This window comes from Myripristis murdjan, chromosome 1, assembly GCF_902150065.1.
Source record: "Myripristis murdjan chromosome 1, fMyrMur1.1, whole genome shotgun sequence".
Lineage (NCBI taxonomy): Eukaryota > Metazoa > Chordata > Actinopteri > Holocentriformes > Holocentridae > Myripristis > Myripristis murdjan.
This window is the reverse complement of record NC_043980.1, coordinates 26,106,685-26,133,776: the sequence shown is the minus strand read 5'-3', so window position 1 is coordinate 26,133,776 and position 27,092 is coordinate 26,106,685. Positions and strand designations below refer to the sequence as shown.

Genomic DNA, 27,092 nt, shown 5'->3' with positions numbered 1-27,092 from the left:
ACAAACATACACATACATACACACAGAGACACGGTGATCTATTTGCAGAGCTGGAGCTGCCGCAAAGCCCTGTCCTCCAGGGCTTTTTAAACACCGCGTTTGTTTCACGCTCCAAATGCACTAAACCGACGGTCATCGTGGGAACGACACCGACGAATACACACACAGTTGCCGATTAGGAAGGACAACAATAACGGAATCGTTAAACTGTAAAGGAAAAAAAAAAAATACACTAGGCTGCGGGTCAGCGACTTTAACCCTTGATCTGCCGTATTGCTCCCCTTTGTGATCCAGAGAGAGGGCAAAAAGGGGACATGTCTCGGTGAAATGTGAGCGGAGCAGGTCGGTAACAATAACCGTTATTTTCAATGTGGTTGACTGCAGCCGAGTCGCCCGCTGTAGGTACGGCCGCGTTGATGCAGCAGCGCACGGCTGTGGTGTTCAAATCCAGCACCGGATCTGGGAAGACAATAGGGGAAACATACACCGGCCTGGACTCCCAAGACTATAGAAAACGAGGGTCTGCATCCGCTTTGGCTTCACTAGGTAGGTTGTAACACGGCTCCTTACATTCCTCAATGCAGCGCAGGGGGCTTTCATGCTACACAGACGAATACCCCCCAAGCAAATTCTTCCCTTTTCTTCCCCGTTGCCTTGACGACTCTCTCAGAATGCGGTAGACTAGTTTGAACGGACAAAGCAGGATCATTTATTTCATCCCCCCCCCACCAACTTTATTGCGGTAACAGCAGCAAGAATTAAAGTAAAGCTGACGACTCGGTGTGATATGTACCGCCTGAGCCTGACCTACATGTAACGGTACTGTATTTGGCTGTATGGGCTTTAATAACGGCCATTTCACCGCCAGCCAACAGTCACCCCGTGAAGCCAGTGTTGTGCAGTATGGGCGTCAATGAGGTAATGCGAGGTATGGTAGATTGTCATGCTATTGGCTATGTAGGTCTGATTTTGATTTCTGATTTTTTGATCTGGGGAGCAAAGATCAAGCGGAATTGTCAGGGAAATCTGTATTTTAAATTCCCATGCAGGGAGCCATGATAAGGACTCATGTTTCCTCTGCTCATGTGTGCATATGTGCAACATTGTTTGGGGATCTGTATCCAGTGACTTATACTGATCAGCTATTTAATAACATCTCATCAGCTCATCAGCATTTAGTCTGACAGTTAATATTACAAACGAGGGACTGTGATGTACACATTCATTTGACCTCCTATGTGACCGTGGCCGATGGAGTGAATTATGCACGTTAACCCGCAGGGACCGTGTATTGCTTTCCAGTGACCGTGTGAGGAACCGGGTTAGACAGCCAGTGACAGCCGTCCGGTAGCCGCTCCAAGTCGAGATGGCGGCCGTGGTGAACTACTCTCCTCCCTGGTGGGTGAATCTGCTCCACCGGTTGCCGCATTTCAACCTCCAGTTCGAGCTGGTGAGCAGTGACTTCAGGCCGGAAGACTCTGAGTACCAGAAGGTAAGTGGAGTGCAGGGGAATAATGAACTCCCACACAGGATTCACCATCCTCTTCTATCATGCAGCATTATCTCATCATCCCACCTCCAGAAACACATGTCACGCTTTATATATGTTTTTTTTTTTTTTTTTTTTTTTTGTAGTGGATTGGCTTTAACTGTCCTGTAGCTAGAACATCCAGGATAGCATCCCTCAAGCAATCAATGTTGCTGATCAGCATTCATGTATCCTGTCAGGTGTCCTTGAACAAATCCCCCAACCCCTTACCTGCTCACTGGTTATAAGGGCATATGCCTTATGCCTAACTGCAGTCCTAGCCTCTACCAACATAATGACTCAGTCACCAAAGCTACCTCACAGAGAACACCTGTCTCCGATGGAAGAGCTTTGGCCCAGTTTTGCTGCATCTCATTTGAATTCTCAAACAGGGTGACATCCAGGTCTCTGAGCCAGAAAGCGCAGCCTTGATAGCCCACATACAGCGGCTTGGATCGGGGCTTCGTGCACCGCAGTCGCCCCTCAGTGTAGTTTGCTGACATACGGTAGGAGGAGGAGGAGGCAGGCAGGGTGACCAAGTTCAAGAGCTGAGCGTGGGAAGGCACCCACAGCAGCGAACAAGGGATAGTGATGAGAAAGAGGGGAGGCAGGGAGAAGTAGGAAGAGGAGGAGGAGTGAGAAAGATAAAAAGAGACGGATCGGAGGCGGGAGAGGAGAGAGAGGGGGTCGATGAACCAGGGGAGGTGCTTCTAAATTGCCAAATAGCCACTTCCTGCAAGCTATTCATTGTTTAACTAAGGGGCCTTTGTGAGTTTTTTGATGTGTGTGAGCGTGTGCATAGGCATTTTAAGGATCCTGGTGTAAACTAATTACATCCTGACACATTTTAGCAGGCTGCTGGTCTACTTCTGTGTCACTGAGCATTCTGCACTATGATCATATGTTTGATTGTACATAGGCTGTACGTACAGTATCTGTGCATGTGTGTGTGTGTGTGTGTGTGTGTATGTGTCATGTATGTTCCCTTTCTGTGTCAGTGGGTATTTAGCACTCAGTGTTGTTTGTCGAGGTGAGGTCACAAGCCTCCCTCAGGGTGTATGATTGTGTGTGTGTATGTGTATGTGTATGTATGAGAGAGCGAGAGAGAGAGTGAGCGAGTATAGGGGTTCTATTCAGGGTGAAATCATTAATTCTGGCTAGACTGGAGGAGAGAGAGAGGGAAGAACAAGAGGGAGGAGGTTGAATTGGGCTGGGGAGGCAGGGTGGGGGTGGGGGTGAGAGGGAAGGGGAGGGGTGTTGTCTGTTGTGAAAGAATGCCCTCTTTCTCTCACTCTTTCACTGAGGCCCGTCTTTAGATTGGCTCAGTATATCTGTCTCAAAGGCTTTCATGCATCCACTCATCCAGCTGAGAAACACACAAACACAAACAAGGTCCTACATAGTGTCCTTCAGTCCGCCGAGTCCCTTTGCTGTTGCCACCAAACACACACACACACACACACACACACACACACAAAGAGAGAGAGAGAGAGAGAGAGAGCCTTCTGTGTAGTGTTTTTTTTGTTTCTGATGTGCTTTGGCACTGATTCATTTGTATTCAGCTCTGGAGCTTTGAGGCGGCCGAAAACTTTGTTCTCACTCTCTCACTCTCTCACTCACTCACTCACTCACTCACTCGCTCACTTTACCTCTCTCTCTCTCATGAGGAAGCACCGCCCCTTAAACAAACTCACTGTGAGAGACGCTGTTTAGTATTCGCTCAGTGTGAGATTGCTCTCTGATGACTTTGACTTTGTTGGGGATGCTGACTCTGTGGCTTCTGTGAGAATTACTTGTTTTTTTTTTTTCCTGAAGAGCTGAAATAGGAGCTCTTATCCTGAGGTTCTGCAAGGCACTGGAATAGTATGTGTGTCTGTCTGCATTTGTGTGTGTGTGTGTGTGTGTGTCTGTACGGTAGAATCGCAGAGTCAGCTACCAGCCACAGTTAAACAGCTGCAGAGCATTACAGAGGAGTCATGTGACCTGTAATAACACACACTCTCACACACACACACACACACACACACACACGCACACACATGCACACACATATTTCCCAGCTGTGGAAAGTAAGACGGTAATTGGTATTTTGAATACTATGTTACAATAGTGGAAGACATTATCTCATAGCATTTATAGCTGTAAATGGTAGAGCTAGGCACCATCATATGCAGTATTACCAAGCCTGAGTGACATTATTAATAAGATAATAGAGGATCACAGATAAGAGGGGCTGCTCTCTCTTACAGTAGAATATATATACTTTTATTTGTTTGGCCACTGCTAGAATATGGATTGTGTTAGTATTTTGGTTGCACTTTGACCTCATACTGGTGAATATGCTGCTTTGGTCACCAGCAGAATCAGCGGAGCATCAGTGGGTGTCTCAGGAAAGAAGCTGAGAGGTATAATAGCCCTGGCCAGACTGCAGGATAACTCACAGACAGGGAGAGTGCAAGGGCAGCTCACTGACGTGGAAGTGACTGATCCTTTCAGCTCAAACACACACACACACACACACATACACACACTTGGGTACACATACACCCACTCTAAAGGACAGATTGGAAGTAGATCACTGTGGCCTAGCGTTAAACATTAGCCCCTCCCCCAGTAAGCCTTAAACCACTAGCTGATCTAGAGTGGCAAAGATGTGTCCAGCCACACACACACACACACACACACTGTCAAGCGCACCACACATATTAGTAGCTAATTGATCCTAGTTTAATCTGCTCTGATGGTTTGACAGTTAATCTAGTTAGACTCCAGCATACACAGTGGACAGAGAATAAGGCTGTGGAGCCCTGGTCCTGGGTCAGATTCTACATTTAACACCAAGCCCAGGCTTCACACAGCATGAAGTAAAGGTTCAGGTTCTGTACACTGAAGGTATTATTGCTTAACTGATGCCAGTACCATGTCTCTCTCTTGCTCTGTCCACTTGTCCGTTTTTGTGTTTGTGTCTTCTATGTATTTATCTATATGTGTGTGTGTGTGTGTGTGTTTCACTGTCATTCACTTTCATTGCAAAGCTTAATGTGTATATATAGTATTACATCCCCTGACTTGTGCTAATGTTGATTTTAAAGGCTCAGAGATAAAACAGTCCATTAGTGGTCTTACCACAGTACAATGCCTCTCGTGCTAAGCCTACTGATAATAGCTCAACATAACACTAGAGTACAAATGATCTACGTGGCTTATCACCCCCTCTCCCAACAGTATACTGTCCTCCCATCCTCCACTCCTCTTCTTAAACCTGGTGGAAAGATGTAGTGGGGAAGAAAGAATAAACTGTTTGCCTGTCCCCTGTCTCCCTCCGAAGCCGATATCATGCCAAAGTGCCTAATTGACTTGCAGGTCCACCAGAGCAAAGCGTGTCAGTGTCACGTTTTGCCTCGCCTCGCCGACTAGGCATCAACTATACACTAATTGTTACCTCGTTAGCCAAATGAATGTCAGCTTCTTAGCTCGTTAGCTAATGTTAGCTAAAATACTTGGTTAAGGAGAGGTTAATATAAGGCCCTGCCCTGCCTGCCCTCCCCTGACACCTGCCTAGCTTAGCCTGTTCTGCCCACCTGCCTGCACTGTTCTGCCCACCCACCTGCCCTGCCTGCCCTGCCCACCTGCCTGCTCTGCCCTGCTCTGCCCTGCTCTGCTCTGCCCTGTCCTGCCCTGCCTGCTCTGCCCACCCACTTGTCCTGTCCTGCCCGCCTGCCTGCCTGCTTATGTAGACTCTGTCACTCCCTTTAAACTAGCCTACATCATGTTATAAAATTGTGCCTTTTTCACGCCTAGGTCATGCAAAATGTGACACTGACATGCTTTCCAACAGTGGACTGGTGGGTATAATACATGCTCTGCCACACCATCACCATCCCAACTCTCAGCGCTCCCACAAGAGGCTAGTCATGTGGGAATAAACAGACAATTTACAAATACACAATAATGCACATTCGTAACTTTCTGGTGATGATTTTGTGGTTCTAATGGGAAGAGGCTACAGTCAGTTTATAAGTATGAACTGAGAACCCCATCGGCCCCTCACCCTAGTGGGGCTATTTTTTCCCCCTGTTTTACACTTTATAATTCATGCCTCCTAGCTGCAGGCTCATTGTTAGAAACCTCAGTCAACAGAAAAGCATTGATGCTGGCTGCAGGGAGCGAGGATTGTGGTTTGGAATCTCTCCTGCTCTACAGTTAGCCCTCTTCTCTCCCTTCAGATATCATACTACACCACAGCATATCAATTTGTATCAGATGTCCTATTGTACCTTATCTGCTCCAGTGGTCAGGTGACCTACTAGTCTGCTGAGGTAGACTGAAGCCATTTAGGATTGATACAATTAACTATGTTGGCCTTGTTATGCATCTGCCACAATTAATTTACAGTTTACTTGAAAATGCTGACCTTGTTAGGGCGTGCTGTTTTTCATTAGTGGCCTTAAAAGAGGTTTATGCCTTCAAGGTCTGTTAGAGGTCAACTACACTGTATGGACAGAAGTATTGGGCCACCTACACATTATACCTGCAGGAGCTTTTATGACATCCCATTCTAAATCCATAGGCATTAATATGGAGTTGGTCCCCGTTTTGCAGCTATAACAGCTTCCACCCTTCTGGGAAGTTTATGTGGGAATTTTTGCTCATTCATCAAGAAGAGCGTCAGACACCATTGTTGGACGAGAGGGCCTGGCTCACAATCTCTGTTCTAGTTCATCCTAAAGTTGCTGGATGGGGTTGAGGTCAGGGCTCTGTGTGGGCCAGTCAACTTCTTCCACACCAAACTCTCCCAGCCATGCCTTTATGGAGCTGCTTTGTGCACTGGGGCACAGTCACTCTAGAACAGAAAAGGGCCTTCCCCAAACTGTTCCCACAAAGTTGGAAGCAGAAAATTGTCCAAAAGTCTTAGTAAGCTGAGGCATTAAGATTTTCCTTCACTAGAACTAAGGGGCCGAGGCAAAACCCAGAAAAACAGACATAGCATTATCCCTCCTCCACCAAACTTTATAGTTGGTACAATGCAGTCAGGCAGGGAACGTTCTCCTGGCATTCACCAAACCCAGACTTGTCCATCAGGGTGCCAGATAGATAAGCATGATTGGTCACTCCACAGAACAGGTTTCCACTGCTCCAGTCCAGTGGCGGCATTCTTTACACTGCTCCATCTGACACTTGGCATTGTGCTGGGTGATGTAAAGCTGTATGCGGCTGCTTGGCTGTGGAAACCCATGCCATGAAGCTCCCAGGGTACATTGTGCTGATGTTGATGCCAGAGGAGGTTTGGAGCTCTGCACTTATTGAGTCAGCAGAGCAGCAGAGCGTTGGCCACTTTTACGCGCTATGCTCTTCAGCACTCAGCGACCTCGCTCTGTAACTTTATGTTGTCTGCCACCTGGTGGCTGAGTTACTGTGGTTCCTAAACACTTCGACTTTGCAATAATACCACTTACAGTTGATGGTGGAATATCAAGAAGGGAAGAAATTTCACAAACTGACATCCTATTCCATTACTATTACAGCACCACACTGGAATTCAGTGAGCTCTTTAGAATGAGCTATTCTTTCACAAATGTTTGTAAAGGCAGACTGCATGGCTAGGTGCTTGATTTTATACACCTGTGGCAATGGGACTGAATGAAGCACCTGAATTCAGTGATTAAGAGGTGTGTCCAAATACTTGGTCCATGTAGTGTACCATTGTGCTTACATTGTCATAAGTGAGTGACAATATGTCAGCTGGTGCTAGTATGGATAATGTGTGATGTTTCTGAAACCTGAGGCTTTTTCCCAGGAAAAACTGTTAAACCAGGCCAGAGGGACACAGAGCCATAAGTTGCATAAATTAACTGACAAATTATTTTAGTCATTTATGAGAGACTTTATTTATCATGTGCACATATTAAGTAAAAATCACAAACATTTGCTGTAGGTCAGTGGGATCACTAAGATGCTAAGATTTGATTACTTCTTTACATTTGTATTGTTATAAAATTACTATTTTAGGGTTTTTTGGCTGCTTGTCTGTCTAAGAAAGCAATTTGAAGACATCACCGTGGGATGTGTCAGTTTCTTTTGAGCAAATACATATTTTTTCACGCTAGATTAATTATTGATTAGATTAATCAACAACAAAAATAAGGGTTAGTTGCAGCCCCACATATAGTAAACACATATATAGATGTATGCATTGCCTCAAGGTCAGGAAAGTGTTGGCTGGAGTTCAGGGAGATGCAGATAAGAGGGTTAGCCAATTATAGATCTGGGAAGAGTCAGGGAGAATCAGATCTTGTTGTTATCGCCTGCGCAGGAGAACCCAGAATTACAATGCTGTTGTGTTGATAGCTATTTCTGACAGAGCAGAAATGTGGCAGAATTGCTTACACAGCGCTTCAGCAGTCCCAGTTTGTCCAAGTGGTTTAGCAGCCAGAGATTTTGGTTTTCCAGAAATGTGCCATTGTCTCTGCATGATCTTGTAGCGCAATGCCTTTTCCAGACCTCCCAGTGGGGACAGAGCAGCTATCTGCACTACTTTGTTGATGTGTGTGTGTGTGTGTGTGTGTGTTGGTTTGTGTGTGTGTGTGTGTGTGTGTGTGTGTGTGTGTGTGTATTTAAAGGAGAGATTTCCTGAGTCCTGGGCAAATTGCAGTAACAGCTCTCATCTTTGCCTCTATCAGTTTCTCTTTTTCTTAGCGTGTGCAGTGCAGACATCTTTCATATTGCCTTCTCCCTCCCCCTTCCTCTTCATCTTCTTTTTCTTTTTCTTCTTCTTCTTCGTCGTCGTCTCCTCTCTCTTGAGCCTGTCTTCTTTTTGTGTCACAAATTTTACACTCCTTCCTTCTGTCCCTTTTCTGTCTGCCCCCACCCTACCCGTTTGCACTTCAAAGCATTTGGAGGGTGTGTGATCTGTGTGGTAGGTCTCTAGGACACACAGCTTCCCAACAGCTTCACTTCCGCTTGCTACATGGAAGTGCGTGTGCCTTTGATGTAGCGCAAATGTGTTCACGGTATTCATCCGACGCCTTTTTAACAGCTACTCATACCGGTAGCTGAAGAGAGAGGCGCAGAATTTGTGGGTCGTGTGTGATTGGCATGTGTGTGGCCACACAGGAAAACCTAAATTATCTATTCCCGCCATATCAGCTGATTTGTTTCCTGTATTTCCCACTTCCTGAATTGTCCACTGAATGCTGCTCTATAAAAGGTTAGCCAGGGTAACTCTCCACCAAGTTGCATAGCAACAGTGAACAGTTCAAGCCCTGACAACGATGGATGGAATACATTTTTCATGCAAACTGTTTCACATAATCATAAAATGCATGTCACAAATAATTAGAGCCAGACATGGAAATTGAATTCAGTTCATTCAATTTCTATGGAGCCTGACTGATACTAGATATAGACACTTGGAAGTAAAGAACATGTGATAAAATGCATATTGGCCAATATTTTGCACTTAAAACAGGAATCATTTGCTAGGAATCATTAAATTTGGCAATTGAATAGTTGTAATAAAGATATGCATCAGAGGTTTTATATTTTGCAGTTGAAAAATAATCTTTTTAACTTGAAACAATACACACCACATTGGAGTCAATGAAATGATGATGTTTTTAAATAATCTCATGTGTTTTTTTACTGCATCATTTACTGTTTTAGCATATTGGCCAACATATACGCCAATATACATTTATGTGTGATGAGCCAGTGTCACCCAGCCAATATATCAGTCAAGACTCTACAAGTAATTCTCCCGCTTTCTCTGTCACCAGTCTGTGCTGCTGCTTGGTGCCGTGGCCTTGATATGTCTGGGTCTGGACCTCCTCTTCCTCCTCTTCTACTCATTCTGGCTCTGCTGCCGACGACGCAAGAATGAAGAATCCTCACACTCCCATACGCACTCGCAGCAGCCCAGTGCCGACTGCTGTTGCACGGCCTGGTGTGTCATCATCGCCACGCTGGTCTGCAGGTGAGACGTCACCCCCACAGGAGTAACGGCACATAATGCAGTGTATGTGTGAATGTGTAGAAGCCTGCTTCCCCTGGCAGTTGCTCTGCCAGCCTGTGGTTGTTATGTGTAAGAATGTGTTTGAGTCAGCTTGCTTGAGGGGATGATGATTAAAACTACTGACCCATTTTCCCCAAGAAAAAGAACTATGGAGGTTTGAACTTCTCTCTGTCGTAGGGGTTGATAGTGGGGTGTTAGCTAGTACTGTTTTGCTGGTCCTCTATAGTGCAGCCTGTTCCTGCATGGCTCAGTAAAGACTATGGCACTAAATTATATTATATCGATATCCTGATATGAATGAGACTAAATATTGTGTGGAATTATTTTGATATGGTCTAAGTGTATGCATTACTGTAAAGAGAAACAATTTTCTGAACCTATAGTTTGTTCTAGCTGTTCAATTATTTGCCTGTACCTGTTCGGTCATCACATCCACATTTCTAATAACTGATTATCAGAAGAATATCTTATGAATGCACCAACAGTCATCCCTATTGTCATAATATTGATATCAAGGTATGTAATCTATCTGTTGTGATATTTGATTTTGTCCATATCAACCAGCCCTTGCATTAACACTGCCGAACATATGGGTTTGAATTCCAGTGGAGCAACCCATGTTGAAATTGTATGCACACATGGTATTGTAAAACCCTGTCGGTGTGTCCACCATGTGAGATAATCATGTTTTCACGTCAGCTGAAAGATCGCATGGTCCCCTATGGGATTACAGTTCACAGGTTGTCAGGTGGATGTTTTGGAGATTCAAAGTTTCCACCCGGCAGCGATGATATGTACATTTTAACTGCAAAACTGCCTACATTGCTCCAATCAAGTTCACTCAATCTTGTTTAAGCATGAAATCCCCTGGGGTGCTACTGAGCTTGCGGCGCTCATACACCGTTAGCTGTGCTTATCTGAGTCTGAAGGCTGTGTGTACACTCTGAGGTCTTTCACCCAGGTGACCTAACAGCAGGACAGAGGGCATTTTCACCATGGGTATCGGGCTGTTTGGATTGCCTGCTCTTGACACACAAACGCACGCACAAACACACACCCAGACAGAAAAACTGAAACTACACCCCCCCTCCTGTCTCACCACTTTCCCCTCCCCCCCCCCCTACTCTTCCTCCCTTTCTTCCCCTTTTCTTCTTCTCCTTTACTCCCCCATGTTATTTATTATTTCTCTCTATTCGGCCTCCGTTCTCCCTGGCCTAGAAAGGTTGCCATGGAGACTGAAGCAGATTTGATGCAGAGACGGGAAATGAATTATACAGTCAGGAGCCATGTCTGTGTGTGTCTGTGTATGTGTGCGTGTGTGTGTGTGTGTGTGCATGTGTTTGCGTGACTCAGTTCTGAGGGGTGTTTTGCAGGTCTAAATATTTCATGATTAACTGTAATATTTCATGTTGAATATTTGATATGGATCCATGCATGTGTGTGTGTCTTTGTCCATACTTGGATATTAGATTCCATTTTATTTTTGGAGTAAGACCAACCACAAATGGACCCTCTGTCTGTGTGTCTGCACATGCAGGTGTCAGGCTGGATGTGCTGTTATCCTGAAGATGTTAGTTCTCTGACATCATACCTTGCTGATAATGCTTTCTTAGTGTAGTCAGTAGTCAACAGTGGCATTAATGGTGCTTGACTGTACAGATCGGATGGCAGTGTGTATTCAGGGTGCACTAATACTTCTCTTAGCATCAAATGATGTGGCATTTAGCTGTAACACTTGAATACACTGCAAATTATCCATCTAACAAGTCAATTAATCTCATATTCAGCGTTGTTGTTTCTCAAAACAAGTGAAAAAAAAAATCTGTCAATGAGATGAGATAATCCCACTTGTTTCCAATGCAGTTTCACTTCTTGTTTTTTTTTCTGAGAACAAGTATTCATTTGTTGTAACAGATCAGACCACTAGTATGACACAAAATGAGACAAGACCATTCTAGGAGCAGGTTGATTAGAGATGGAAGCAAAGTGGGATTATCTCAACCCACTGGCAGAATTGTTTCACTTGAAGAAAAACAAGATTTTAAGATTTTAAGATTTTTTTGCCATGTATATTTACAATGTATATTTGATTGAATGTTCTACATGAACTCAACATGAACCCAATTCTGACCTACTATATCAGCTGGTTTGTAGCCGGTTGAAGTCTGTTTGAGAGGAGCGGAGTCTAGTTGTCGAGCTTTTCGCTACAGTGCACCATTTTTAGCTTTATGATGTCAGTCCATTTCAGCAGAAAATGGATTGAAGCAGAGACTGGCCTGGCCAGAGCTGAGGTTCATCACTCTGAGTTACCATCACTTGGGACAGGTTGCCCTGTCTTTAAGGCTGGGACGATGAGGCATTGTAGAATTGTAGTTGGCCAATGTTTGCTCTCGATCATGTGACTTGTGAACTCGTTCTTTCCTGCTGCAGCCCCAGTTTTCTCTCTCATATCTTAAGCTGTTGGTGGATAAAGTCATGAAATCCCCTGGTAGGCGAAGCAGGTATTAAACCAGCGAGATAAAACACATGGTTAGAGGACGGTGAAGAGGAGGAAGAAATGGAAGAGGAGAGAGAGATGCAAGGAGATATGAAGGATGGTACAGAAAGAAGAAACGGTTAAAAAGATAAGAAAAAGGGTAGAGGTGGATAATGGGGAGAATAAATGGTTGGGGAAATGATGGCATGGAGCTGTGTGTGTGTGTGTGTGTGTGTGTGGTGGGGGGGACATGGCGGGATGAAGGAAAAGAACCGACATAAAACAGCAGTGCATTAATGTCTGTATTCATCTTTTACTGCGTCTGTTCCTCTCTTCCTCCATCGTTCCTGGTTTGTCACTTGCTCACACAGAACCCATCATAAAACTCTGATTAGACACACACACACACACACACACATAGAAGCACGTGTATGTGTGTGAGCCAATGCTGCGTGTGTGTAAGTGTGAGCTGGCACTGTAACAGGGGGCTACTCAAGCTTTAATGGGCTAGAATGAATTGCCATAACAATGCCTATAAATTTCCTTGTGCAAATGTGTCTGCGCTGGTAGTTTGTAGACGGAAACATCATCAATACAAAGGCTACACTCATACACACACCAACACACACACATACACACATAATGGGGGAGGGTGCTGCATGGTGAGAGTGAGAAAATAGGGACACAAGGAGGAGGGGCTTGAAGGGAAAAGAGGTTAGATATGAGAGAGTAAAAGGACAGTGTGGTGGACGTATTTGTGTGTGTGTGTGTGTGGGGGGGGGGGGGGGGGGGGGGTGTTAGTTGGTGGTGTGAGTATGTTTTCAGGAGTTAGGAGGAAAGGGTGTGAGGCCAGGAACCTTCAATATCGTGGGCATGTGTCTATGTGGGTGCAGAGCTGTAGAAAGATCAAATTATATGCGGTCTGGTGACCCAATTATTGTTTGGACAGTGTGTGTGTGTGTGTGTGTGTGTGTGTGTGTGTGTGTGTGCGCGCGTGTGTGCATGCATATGTGTGTGTGAGTGAATCACTCCTGATAGCACTGTGTTCACTTGAGGCCCAAGGGTGACACCATAACAAAGGATGGAGAGCTCAGCACTGCCTCTTGCTGGTTAGCTGAGGAACTGCACTCAATAAGTCAGCCATCAGGGTTGAATTTGTGTCTTTAATTTTGTATTTGTTTGTATATGCATATTTGCAAAAGAGAAAAAAATGAAGTAATTCAGCTCATTCACCCATATTTATCCGTCTAATGCCATTCGATGAGTGCATTATTGTGTGTTTACGCGTTCTGCTTTCCTGCCTCACAGCGCTGGCATCGCTGTAGGATTCTATGGTAATGGGGAGTCAAGCGATGGAGCCAATCGGCTAGCCTACTCCCTCCGCCACGCCAACCGCACCGTGTCAGGGGTGGAGAAACTGGTGAGTTACATAAGCGTGTGCATATGCGTGTTCCCTTCATTTTTTTTTTTTTTTTTTTGGATTGTCTATGTGAATGAGCCTGGGTTGTCTTTGCTGGACAGGTGTCAGACAGTGCCCTCGCCTTAAACCAGACGGTGGAGGAGGGCCTGGTCCAGTTGGAGACTGTCTACCAGGAACAGACAGACTATGTGTCCATTGTCCAAAAGCTGCAGGGCCAGCTGGACGAGCTGGTGAGGCTGATGGTGGACATTCCCTTCTGGTCCAATAGTGACATCTCCCTGGAGGACTTGGCCCGCCAGACGGAGGCCTTTGATTGGTACAGGTCAGTCATCGTATTCATGTCAATACAGCGTGGCTGAGTCTGTTGTGTCAGTGCTGTCTATTTCTGCAACAGACCAGTTGTTTCTAAAGACTATTAACATGGTTGGGCTTGAATTCAAGATCTTTCCTTTTAATTGAAACACCAAGAATATATCAAGAAATCCTAGACCAACAATGCAACACAAAAAGGTGAATGGCGCTCTTGCCAGTGTTTTGTAAACGTTGTGCAATATAGCAACAGAATGGAGTTGTATACAGCTCATGGAAAGTCAGTTGTTTACGTAACATCATGAATCAAAAGCGGTGTTGAATGTTTTACATTATGAACGTGTTCACTGTAATTTGGCAAACAACTTCATGGCCAGTTCAGTGAGCCATGGACTGCCGAGCTAAGGTAGTTTGGTTTCAGTACAACATCCCCCTTAAACTCCTTAATTATTTCTTGATCCAACCAGAGATTGACCTCTTTCAAGGATTTCCAGCAGTGAACAAGGATATTCAGGTTTACTCCTATGTATGCGCTGTGTTTTATATTTACAGGTGGCTGGGGTACCTGGCTCTGCTGCTGTTTGACGTGCTCATTTGTCTTCTGGTGCTCTTTGGCCTGATACGCAACTCTAGAGGCACTCTGATTGGGTAGGTCCTGGCATCCTCACTCTCAGCCTGCATGCATGTTAAAAGTGTGTAGCATGTGTCACACTGGTATCAACACACTGATGATTCTCCTCTCTCTCAGAGTGTGCCTGCTTGGGGTTTTGACTCTGGTAATCAGCTGGGGGTCTCTGGGCCTGGAACTGGCTGTCGCTGCGGTAAGTGTAACCATGGCAACATCGCCGAGCTCTCTCTTTTCTCCACAGTGATGTAATCTTTTCTCACTGCTCGAGTGAGTGTGTTCAAATCAGGGCGGATGTTACTGTAGTCTGATACTGTATACTGTGCGGCTGCCCTCTTACAGACAGCCAGCGATTTCTGCATTTCACCAGATACCTACATCACCAGGGTAACCAAGGAAAACGCCGTCATCAACCAAGGTACGCAGGCAACACAACTTGGAACCAATCAACTGACTGCTTTCTTCAGAATAAATAAATAAATAAATAAAATAAAATAAAATAAAAGGTCCTAGAAGGGATGAATCAGTTGTAGAAGTGGAGGAACAGCAGATGCCACACCTGATACCACACCACGACCCTGACAAACTGCCTCTCTATTTTTAGATATATGTGTGTGTGTGCTACATTCAAGGGAGTTGTGTTTGATTGACAATCTTGTATCTAAAAGCTCTTACTGCCTCTCTGCTGACTGTATGCATCAGCAACCCTCCACTCCCTCCTCGCTCCTCTCCCTTCCTCTACGCGTCTGTGCCTGTCCCAGATGCAGAATAAGGATTCAGAGCACATATTTGCTTTTTCACTTGAGATCATTATCTGGTTTGTTCTCTCTCTTTATCCTTTTATATCCTCCCCTTACCTCTCAATTGCTCCCTTTCTTCCTCTCTCCCTCTGTTCCCTCTTTGAGCTCATCTAATGACTTCTATCTTTCATTCTGTTGTTTATCAGTTCTTTCCGCTCTGTCAGTCTGCTGTAGAGCCCAGATGTTGCCTCTGTAACACACACACACACACACACACACATACAAACACATGCATAAGTAATGGTGCAAATAAGCCACAGAGACATTCAGCCTAGAAAGTCTGCATGTATACAGTATTTCTGGCTCGCTCTGTCCAATTTGCTTTTTAAAATTGTATTTCATATACATGTAGTATTTTGCTGCTGACATTAATGTGTTGGTATACTCCCAGATATCTTGCAGTATTACCTGAGCTGCAACACTGGCCGAATCAACCCCTTCCAGCAGGTACTTTTGCCTTTGCCTTGTTGTTGTTATTTGTACTATTTGTAACTATTTGTTTCTTTACTTCAGTGCCTTCCACGGATGTATTTCCTCATGGTTCCCTCATTTTAGATGATATGCATGATTTAACCTGTTAAGCCTGTGAATAATGTGTGTGTGCCTTGGTTTCTGTGTGTCTGTGTGTATGTCTGTATGTTTTCACAGAGGCTGTCAGGGAGCCACAAAGCTTTGGTGGAGATGCAGGATGATGTGGCAGAGCTACTGAGATCAGCAACACGTGATTTTCCCAACACCAAGGTGTGTTTGTGTGTGTGTGTGTGTGTGTGTGTGTGTGTGTGCAAAGATGTGTATCTATTTGGTTACAGGGATGAGAGCATTTGCATTTGTGAAAGTGTAATGAATGTGGCAGCTTCAGAAGTGCCTGAACACGTGTTTACACTGCAAAAAAGTCATCTTAATATTTAGTTTCATATGCAGTGTTAATTGTTTTTCCTTAAAACAAGTGAAAAAATCTGTCAGTGAGATGAGATAATCTGACTTTGTTCCAGTGGAATTGTTTCAGGAATTTTCCTGGAAGCATGTATAAATATGTTGAAAAAGGACGGGATGAGAGGTTGTTCCCACCTGGTATCAACATCCGTCACACGTAATGTGATCACAAGTGGACAGCTCTTAGTCTGTCTGTTCACACCTGACATTTGAATGCATCGCCACACACATCTTGCCTGCCCACTTGTGATTGGATCTCACATTCCCACTCAGTATGCAAATAAACATGTTTTTTTTTTTTTTCAGAGAGAGAGAGAGAGAGAGAGAGAGAGAGAGAGAGATCATGTGCACTGTAAAACAGACGGTTACATCGTCCAATGGAATTCTTACTTTCCACACAAAAAAATAAAATGGAATTTAACAAGCACAAGGCCTTTAACAAAAGGAGACATTCTTGCTCCCTCCAGCCTAATTTTAATACACCATCAATCACGCAAGACATGTTTCACATCTGAAAGATATTACAAACTGGAGCCAATAATGCCAGTTTAGGCTCAGATTAGCGGGCTTGAGAGGGTCAGGTTCTCCACTTAGGTGGATATATCAACCAGCGTACAAAATATAAGAAAGGGAGGGAGAAGAATCCTGAATATTGTCAATACATGTTTTAGAGACACCCCAGAATTTCTCAAATCATGTTTTTATGGGAGCTCATTTCCCATTATTAAGGGAGCTGAGCTCCTCCTGGCTCACCTGTAGTTCCCATCAGGTGAGCCAGTTTGTGTTTTTATTCATTAACTAGCTGCTTTACAGCTGACCTGCTCTTCAGTTTGCATTTGGCCCATCAGTCCAGCTGCGCTGGGCAGAGTCAGGCAGGAGAGTTTTTTCTATTGGAAAAGCTACAGTCTGGCCGCTGTCGGGGGTATAGGGTGGACCAGAATTTAAGACAGAGGTTGTCTGGTGAGTAGGCAGTCCTTCAGTCCGTCCTGGGACACATGTGTTTACACTTCAAATACGATGTGGAAAAATGTGTCCCAGGCCACATCTGAATGCGTCCTGAGTGATCAGCTCAGCTCAAGACGCATTGAGGACACATCGGTGCTGTTGACACCTGTGCTTAGAGGTGTCAACTTGTGATTGGATCACACAGGGCGGATGTTAATACCTGGTGAAAACAGGGTCTAAGGCACATCAGCACACTAGTATCAAGAAAACAATGCTTCATTCAAGAAAATTCTGAAAATAAGTGGATTAGTGTTGTAAACATGTGGGATTATCATCCCAGTAGCTGTTTTTCACTTTTTTAAGAAAAAAAAATGAGATTTTAACACTGAATGTGAGACTTGTTAAGATGTATTCTTTGCAGTGTGTCTAGTAGGTATGAATGCAGGAGTGGGCGTACCTCTCTGTATTTGTGTATATGTGTGTAAACTGTGTTGTGTGTGTGCAGGGGAGCCTTGAGCAAATCCAGTCTGTGTTGAATTCCACTGAGGTTGGTCTTCACCAGCTCACTGCTCTGGTCGACTGTCGCAGCCTACATATGGTGAGTCACTGTGTGTGCATGTGTGTGTGCGTGTTGTCAGTGGTAGAATGATGAGTAAGAAAGTTCTGAAAACTCCAGACTGCCTTAACAGCTGACTTCTCCTCTCCCCTCCTCTCCTCTCCTTTCCTCTCCTCTCCTCTCCTCTCCATGCAGGATTACGTCCAGGCGTTGACTGGGCTGTGTTATGATGGGGTCGAGGGCCTCATTTATCTGGTACTCTTCTCCTTCGTCACGGCTCTCATGTTCTCCTCCATTGTGTGCAGCGTGCCACACACTTGGCCTGGCAAGAGGTAACGCACACATACACAAGCCATGCGCCCTCACATTTCTGTTTCCATCTCTTTCGTGAATCTACACTCTTAACAGCTAACCTGTTACTAGCTCTAACCCCTTCACTCTCTAACTGACTCCAGCCGGTGGACTGGTTAGCTGAACAGATGGGAAAGGAAGATAAAAGAAAAAAAAAAAAACAACACTCAGTGCCCATGCATGTCATTGTTTTAAGTGTCTTTGCCTCTCAAGCTGTTGAATCCTTCCTTATGTCTTCTTGCCTGTCTATCCATCCACCCAGCTTGTCTCCATAGCACATTGTGTTATTTTATTGTTTGCCATTAGCTCTACCAGTCTGGTTGATTGTTTGTCTCTATATTTGTACCAACATTTCAATTTTTCCTTTTCTCTGCAATGGACCTGGAGCACCAGTGTTGTGTTAGATTGTGTATCACCATGTTTTTCTGTACCCCACTCCCTCCTTCTGTTCCTTCCCTCCCTCCCTCCCTGTCCTGATTTGGAAATACTTTGGGCTTAAGCGATTGATGGTGGACACAGATGAAAATTATTGGCCCTATATGGTCAGTTGTGCATTGATAACAGATGATTGGCCCCTTGCTTAGTTGTGCAGTGACAAACTAGTTGTAAACATTTTTTCTTTTGGTAAAAACAGTTAACAGAATTGTCGGCTCTTGAGAGCAGAAACATAATAACGGCCGTTGCACTGGTTAATGGATTTGAGTTATGAAACAAATAGTGTTGCCTTATGCCTGTTGGTGGGTGCGAGTTACCAGTAGGCATTAAGTAACAGGGATAACTGGTCTTGGGGTGGATTGCTTACCAGGCCAAATGTGCTGTGGGCATCTGAATCTGTTCAAAAGACTACATATAGGAACAACTTCATGCTCATCTCCATTCTAGTTGGTTTGGCAAAACAGCACCATCTGGTGGCCAGAAGGGATAGAGACTTCTCTTCTGCCTGTTCTGTCTTCCTGAGGCCCCTGTGAAATATTCTCAGTATAGCCCCTTTTCACTTAACTTCCTTGAAATCACTGCAGATCTGATGTGACTTTGTTATTAAGTAATGCATTTAATATAGGCAGCCAAATAATAACCTAAAAACATTTTTCTCCATCAGGCTCTGCATTCTTGCCTAATTTTTCATTCATATAATACAAACCTGTACATTTCTGTTGCCAGAGATCCAACTTCCAAATCAGCACATATCTTACCCGATGCCTCATTCTTTTACGTTGCTGGCCGTTTTACATTTTTGACCATTTTATGTCTAAAAATGGTTTACCCAACCCAGCCATTTTATCTCCTTTTTTTCCTGACATTTTTGCTTTAGTTTTCATGGAGCACTCAAAGATGCATGAAACAGATCAAAGTAAAAGGATTTTTGAGATTTGATTGCTGTTTCAAGAGGGAACTGATTACTGAGAGCAAAACCTCTGTCACTGGAAGATGACTGCATGGAGACAAATGACTGCATGTTTCTACCTATCAAGGGGGAATAGTGATAGAGAAGAGTCTTTTCTCCTCAAAGTGAAAATTTGCAGCCGCACATAGCAACAAAAGTCATACTGCTTTATGTCTCCACTTTGTTGACGAGCAGTGATTTTGCAGCAATCCCAGAGGCCTTCCTATACTTTTGATGGGCTTGAGTTGTGTTTTGTAGATGAATGCTACCCAGGTTTTTTCTTTCCTGTTCAGCTGCTTTGTCGATGGAGGCAAGACGGCACAGTCTTTTACGTAACGGGAATCCAAAAAGTACAAGTGTACCTTCCCCTCTCCTAACCTCCTCTTCAACCATTTGTTTACACTCTGTTGTCTCTCTCGGATCTCCCTCCCCTCTACCCCACCCCCTCCTGTCCACCACGCCCTTCCGTGCCCTGCCCTTCCCCTGGCCCTGACCAATTGAAGGACGGATGAGGAAGACGGAGAGGAGGAGTCGGGTGCCTCACGGGGTGGCGTGCACGATAACCTGTACCGCGTTCACATGCCCAGTCTCTACAGCTGTGGCTCCAGCTACGGTAGCGAAGCTAGCCTGCCCGCTACAGCGCACACTGTCAGCAATGCCCCCGTCACTGAATACATGTGAGTTAGCACCCACCGCTAGCTAGCTGCTAGCAGGATCAATACACTGCCTGCCGTAGGTAGCTAATGCTTGCCCTCTATGACCCAAAATATCAGCACTTTGCTGATATGCACTGCCTGCCATATGATACTAGGTTAGAATAGCTAGATGTCTGCTGTGTATGGCTCGCATGTCCTTTGTGACACACTCTCAGCAATATTTGTCACTTATTTGAGTTAGTTAGTACCCTTCACTAGCTTTCCCTTCGATTTAGATAGAAAAATAGCCGCCTGCTGCTGTGTCAGCCAGCTTGCCTGTTTCAGTCCACAATGTTAGTAAAAACCCCACTACAACAACATTTGAGTGTGCACTCACAATAGTATACACCAAAAATCACCGTGCTTGCCATGGCAGTTTGCTAGAGGACAAAATTTGCCTGCTCTGAATATGATACAAAACACACAAAACAATATCCACACACCTGAGTTTGCAGTATGCATACAGGACTTCACATCTTTAGGCCGCCACTGCCTGCTGCATTGTTAGCTGTGAGCTAAGCTAGCACAGTATTCTGCCTACTGCTCTGCACATCACTGTAACTAAAAGGTCAGATACAAGCAAACAGACAGTACTCAGGCTTGTCCCCTGGAAGTCGTGCTGCATGAAACCTTTTACAGTCTTTGCGAGACCTGAAAAATATGTGTTTTCAGATATTGTAGCATTATAAGTTTGCCAAGCACTTTTTAGCATGAGTCTCGAGTTAAGTGCACATGCTTCTTGATATTAAAGGAACCGTTCACTCAAAAATGAAAATTATGTCATCATATTTACCCCTGTACCAGATGAAATGCAGGTGAACTGTCTTTGTCCGTATGACTCAGCTGTCTTTGCTTTTTAGAGTTCCAAAAAAGGCAAATAGTGACAGGTTTGTCACTAGTTTGCACATTAGGAAAGAGTGCGAGCAAGTTACACAGCGGATTGTGGGTCTACTAAGCTAGAGTGCATGTTGACGTGAACTGTTGTGCTATCAAAGGCTATAGTTGAGATTTGTGCTAAATAACGATGTAAGTATAGATCTTTTCCACTCAGGATGCGATCAGTTAGGTTCAGAAGACTAGACTAAACGCTATGAAGTAATTTTGTTTTCAAGTTTTTCCCTATTTGGAACTCTAAAAAGCAGGAGACATTAACTTAATTTGTTGACTTCACTGACTTCAAGGTTGTGATAGAGTAGCACAAGCTAAATCCCTGTGTTGCATTGGCAAAGACATTTCACCTGTGTTTCAGCTGGCAGGGGGGGTTAAGAGATGATGGCATTTTTGTGTTTTGATTTTTGGGTCAGCCATTCTTTTAATAACATGAACCACACATTCCTCAAGTTTTTTTTTCAGGCATTCACCATGTATCAGACTAAGAGTTATCTAAGTGCCACTGTTACATGTATGCTTAGTTGTACTTTTTGTGGCTAAGATACCACAGCTCACTACTGAACAAGGTCTTTGTTCAGTTTCCTTTTAAAATGTGTTGGCTAAGGACATGTGGAAAAACTAAAGTTGTGTTTTATGTGTCAAAGTCTTCTTTTTACTTATTTAATTAGATAGAGTTTGGAAAATACAATCAGGGTCCCTTGGTGAGACAGAATTTTTCTGTTGTACATATGTAAGAAAGGCTATTTTAATTCTGTTGGACTGTGGCCATATAACACGAAGGTCAGGTCCCTGATTTGTGCACATTGTAAAAACCTGAAGGCCAGAATGCTTGCCAAAATCTAAATGTTGCCAAAGTGAGACCATTTGTTAGTTTAAGTGGTAATGCGCTGTGATCTCTGGCAGACCACAGATCAACTTTATTCTGGCCGTGCTCTGGGCACTGGTCACACGGTGACCACATGCAGTAACCTCTTATTCTATAACGCAGGAGCCAGAACGCAAACTTTCAGAACCCTCGGTGTGAGAACACCCCCCTGATTGGCAGGGAGTCCCCTCCACCCTCTGTAAGTGCACACTTTTTAGAACACACTCTCCCTCGGCTATATTCCAATACCCACACTGTACCTGGAAATCATTCAAAACCACAAAACTCAAGTGCATTTACAGAGATGGCATTTTGTTTTCCTTTTGTCACAAAAGAAACATGGTGACAATAAATTTCCTATTCTATTAGCAATGGAAATACCATGCTAGTGTGGATATTGGAAGCTAGTCCCCTGTCCCTACATCACTGCAAGTGTCCTCTCTGCTCATACCAGAAGGGATCATGGAACGACTTTATGAAGGTCATTTTGGCAGCCTGGGATAACGGGAATGTCTAAAAGAAGCCTGTTGCAAGATTTCCATTTCCATTAAAAGAGAAGTTTGACTTTCTCACAGTTTGATACAGTTCAATTGTTGGGTCAGTCTGACAAATGTTCTCCCTACTTGGTTGCCTTCTACTTCTGATGTAAAACTGGTAGGTTTCACCGTGCCCATGTCAGTGCAATGTGAGGAGAAGCTGCATTCCCAATTATACTGGATTTATGCTGTTCACCAGATGTGAAAGAGCCTCAGTTGCTTTGAATCTCTGAATCAACTTCATCAGCAACAAGGGTTTCCTTCAAGTCAAAAAACAAAAGATATAGTTCTGCCAGACTAGAGGGTGATTGAAGTGCATCTGTCCAGCAGTATTTTAACTGTATGGCAGAGAGTGGTTCATGTCACAATCAGATTGACTTTTCTGGCTTTGGTTAGGCGCGACTGTTCTGGGACTCAGGCCTCAGTTGAACCTGTAGCTGTGGATGTTGTTCCATGCAATATCAGCTGCATTTTTGGGGGGCTACAGTATTGTGGACTGACATATGAAATATAGCCAACAAATTTAGCATCAATCCCTCTGCGCTACTTTCTTGATGTTTTCCTTGCTCCATGTTACCTGGCGGTACCCTGTATTCCAGCTCCAGTTTTTGACAATCGCACCCTGCCGGAAACTCCAGCCCAAACCTCTATAGTTCCTCTTCCCCCCTCCCCCTGTGCCCATAGTGTGTCTATGTGTGCATTTTCTGCTCAAAGATGCATGTGTCCCCTGTATATGTGCCCCTTCACCCTTCACCATTGAACAGTCAACAGGAGCACATTCTTCCCACCTCCTATCTTGTAGCTGTAGCAGCCACCAAAATGGCCACAATTCATCATTCTTAAGTAGGCTATCCAACCGGACTGCCGTCTTCTGCCAGAGTGATTGCCAGTCTTCAGAGTCTGCAGCGATGTGGAACCCAGAGGCCTCCATCAGTAACGTGCTAGCTCCTCACAAGAGACCACTAACTCATACCAGGCTAACCTACTACATCAGAACTAGAGCACTAACTAAAACCACTGACAAACGGACCACATTTCCTAATTTACAATAACACCATCAAGAACCTAATCAGCTGTCATATAGCGACTGTTTTAATCAACCCCCGGCTGTCCAAATGACTGGTGAAAGTATTTCTGATGTACCTGTGTGTTTGTGTTGGCTTCACATGTTGTCATAGTGTCTGTCTGTCTGTCTGTCTATCTATCTATCTATCTATCTATCTATCTATCCATCCATCTGTTCCCATACATTCATTTTATTCACAGATATTTAACAGTTTCTACCCATTTCATTCCCTTCTAAAGAATTAATAAGAGTTTATCATAATGCCTTTTATGTTTTCTCTTTCTTTCTTGTCTCTATTTTGTCCTGTTTCTCTTTTCCCCTCTCTCTCTCACACATTGTTTCTTGCCCTTGTTTCAATATGTTCCTCTCGTTGTCTCCTTTCCAAACTCTGTATCTCCATTTGTCTCTCTCCCCACTGTATTACTTTCTTGTGCTGCTTCTCTCTCTCTTTCTCTCTCTCCACTCTTGCTACACCTTCCCCTCTCTCTTTTTTTTGTCTCTCACTCTCTACTCTCCTCCCCGCCTTCACCTCCATCTCTTCAGTACACCTCCAGTATGAGAGCCAAGTACTTGGCCACCAGCCGACCAGACCAGAATCGACGCTCTGTTCCCAACGACCAGCTGGACCCAGCTAGCCGGCCTCACCCTACTGCCCGACCACAGTCGTCAGTCCATTAGAGACCAGGGCCACTCCAGTCCACCCAGTACTGCCTGAATCCAGTTCTCACAGCCAACAAGAACAACAACCCAGCACTTAAGAAACCATCGGGACCCCCGTCTGTCGAGGTCCGCCAGTTTAAAACCATTAAAAATCACCTGAATTCACCACAAGCGCTTCACACAGAAAACCAGGATTCATCGCCAACCAAGCACCTCAGCATAAGACTGTACTTTTAAGGTCACTGGTCAACTTATTCTCCTCAATATCACATTCGTAAAGATCCAAGCTCCGGTTCTCACACTACACGGTAACTAAAGCGCCTTGGCTCCATCTCCACAGTTTCCCACAGGATTCCTCCCCTGCTGGTACGCCTCCTCCTCTGGAATCTGCACACTGCCCTCCAGTGGACACTCCACAAAAGCCTCCCAACACAGCAAATTAAATTCAAAGCACACACACACAAACACACACACAAGCATACACACAAGCACACACACAAACACACACACACACACACACTGTACAGACCTGTAAATAATAATGAACATGTGTGCTTCATTATGATTTCATGAAAAGTAGACTGTTGAATCATTACTGGTAACATGGTGGTGTGCTTAGTGTTGATCATGAAAATTGTTGCTGCATCTCATATAAGTGCACAAACACACACACACACACACACACACACACACACACACACTACACAGATAACCAGGCAGTCTAAACACACACTCTGTATAAATAGTAAGCCAGTGAATCAGAAAGCCATGTTTATATAACAGCCACTCTCTGTCAGCGACAGACAGAAACTGTACCAACACGTCTACATTCTCTTTAACTTAACAGTGTCATTTAACATAAGACTTATAACTTGAATTGTGAGCTCTTAAGTGTGTTCACGTCTATCCTGTTTACGTGCACACGTCGATTCATGTGTTTTTAATATGAGCCAGGAGTCCTGTCGTGGAGTAAGCATTGCATTTTGAGCGTTGCAGGAGCATATATATCCGGTGGCTTGCATTGGAATGCAAGTCATTTGTGGTTGTGAAGGAACGGAGAGAGACAGGGAACATTGGAGGGCTCAACCTGTGCCAAATAACTCAGACAAATATAGGGTCGCCTGATTCTGTCCTCTCCTGCCTGCAGACGTCTCAAAAAGGGAAAAAACTCATATGGAAGCGGATGTTCCTCTCGTACTGTAAATAACAACAGGCGGGGCAAGACACTTGAAAAGCGAGAACGGACAGAAACGGGACGTGATTCATCATTTTGTGGCTACATGTTTGCAGGGTGCTAATGTTAACTACTCAGACTGAGGAGGGATGGACAGGGTTTCTTTTGATTTTTTTTTTTTTTTAATTCATTCAGGGATGTGATCAGGAACACAACAGGAAAAAACTTCCATTGATAATGAATGGGAGTTGTGTCCACAAATCTGCAAAATCATATCCCTGGTAATTATGTGTAATACAGATGTTCTGTTTTAGAACCAAGGACAATAGCAAGTTTTCTTTCTTTCTTTTTTGGGTTCTACCAAGCTGATACAAGGGATGTGATACTGTGACCAACTGTAATCTCCTGTTTCTCTCCCTTCTTCTGTACTGTCCTCAGCTCTTCTTTCATGTATTTCTCAAATGGTGACTCCGATTGCCCCTTAAAGACCCGGCGGTCAGAGTTTCAAGAGCACGGCCTTTTCACAACCAGTACGTTTCTGTTTTTGTGTGTTCTCTTCCCAGAAGCACAAACGCTTTTCAAGGTGACTTTGGACGATGGAAAAGGGAATCGTGTGCGCACAGTGGGGGACACTGCCAATGGTTTTCTCCCTCTCTCGACTCTGTACAGTGTATAAAACTCTAGTTGTGAATCCGTGTGTGTGACCTCACTGCAGTGTGATTGGCTATTGCTGTATCTCAGTGTTACTGTGTGTAAGTACGGTGATCAGTGTGTCTGACTGGCAGCAAGCAAGGGCTCTGTCCCTCTAGTGTTATCTAGCCTGAATAATTTTAACACACACACACACGCATGCCCACACATACACACTTACATACACATACATACACACACAGACACACAATGTCATACCCCAGTTTCTTATAAAGTTCATCTTACCCACTTCTCTATTCCATCGTCCTGTTTACATCCACATGTAGAATTGTAGTAACCATATATCCTCTCACAGCTGTGACTTTACACTGACAGCCATTTGCATTATGGGTGATGTAGTATGTTACTGAAATCCAGGGGAATGCCGAGCTAAGGGAAATTGGAACATAGCACTAAAATACGTTAGCAGAGCCCTAACATTCAAACGCTTTTCAACCACCATTCCTGTACAGCGTTTTAATATTTTACTGTTTTTAATCAATGACCACTTCGCGTAATAGCGAGACAATCTTACCTGTGTGATTTTACAAGAGAGAAACGTTCAAGTTATGGTAACAACGCTACCTATGCTCTGTTTTTGCAAAAGACGAAAAAGATCCGTGGGACTGTAGTCACTGATTAATGGCCTTTCATAATGTTTTTAAAAAGTCTTACTACACTCTTCATATCACTACATATTTTTTTTTCTCTGTCTTGTAAAAATAAAACTTTCAAGATAAAACAATAGCTAGCTGTTTTGTAGGAGAATAAAGGCAAGAGCAGCGTTTTTCCTCTCTTATTAATGGTGAATGACTCTCTGTCTTGCATTGCAATGTTTTAATAAAACAGTATTCCAGTGTAGTCTGCACACCTGACGCAACGTGGTATTTGGATTCCTGTGCAAAACGCTTTCTGTGATTTGACCGTCCTGAAGTCAGAGTTCTTGTAAGAGTCAATCTTGTGTGTTTGGTGTTGGTCGGCCCATGCAAAAGAATCTGCAGGACTTCAAATACAGTTCTCTCCAGGTGTGGAAGACATCCAATGTTTTCTATGGCTGTTTTTATTTTCTGATGGTTTAACTAAGATATTAATGATGTACATGTCAAAACTGTGGTAATGATATTCAGCCTGGAATAAATGTTTTAAAAAAGAAATTAAAGCAACTTTAACGTACTGA

General features: G+C 44.1%; 1 protein-coding gene across 3 annotated transcripts; it reads left to right on the top strand.

The window, feature by feature from the left end:
• Window positions 1–41: 41 nt before the first annotated feature.
• LOC115360181 (protein tweety homolog 3-like) lies at window positions 42–27,092 on the top strand. Of its 3 annotated transcripts, none has more exons than XM_030052883.1 (15): window positions 42–546; window positions 1,303–1,492; window positions 9,304–9,500; window positions 13,324–13,435; window positions 13,537–13,757; window positions 14,297–14,392; window positions 14,493–14,565; window positions 14,712–14,787; window positions 15,561–15,616; window positions 15,818–15,910; window positions 17,553–17,645; window positions 17,799–17,935; window positions 19,842–20,015; window positions 21,913–21,988; window positions 23,935–27,092. In XM_030052883.1, exons 2-15 carry the CDS (start codon window positions 1,367–1,369, stop codon window positions 24,067–24,069), a joined length of 1,665 nt encoding a protein of 554 aa, XP_029908743.1. In that variant the 5' UTR covers window positions 42–546; window positions 1,303–1,366; the 3' UTR covers window positions 24,070–27,092. The 3 variants fall into 3 exon arrangements, with proteins under 3 accessions (XP_029908743.1, XP_029908753.1, XP_029908762.1); XM_030052893.1 differs by having other exon boundaries at window positions 1,282–1,492; XM_030052902.1 differs by lacking the exon at window positions 42–546 and adding an exon at window positions 882–928.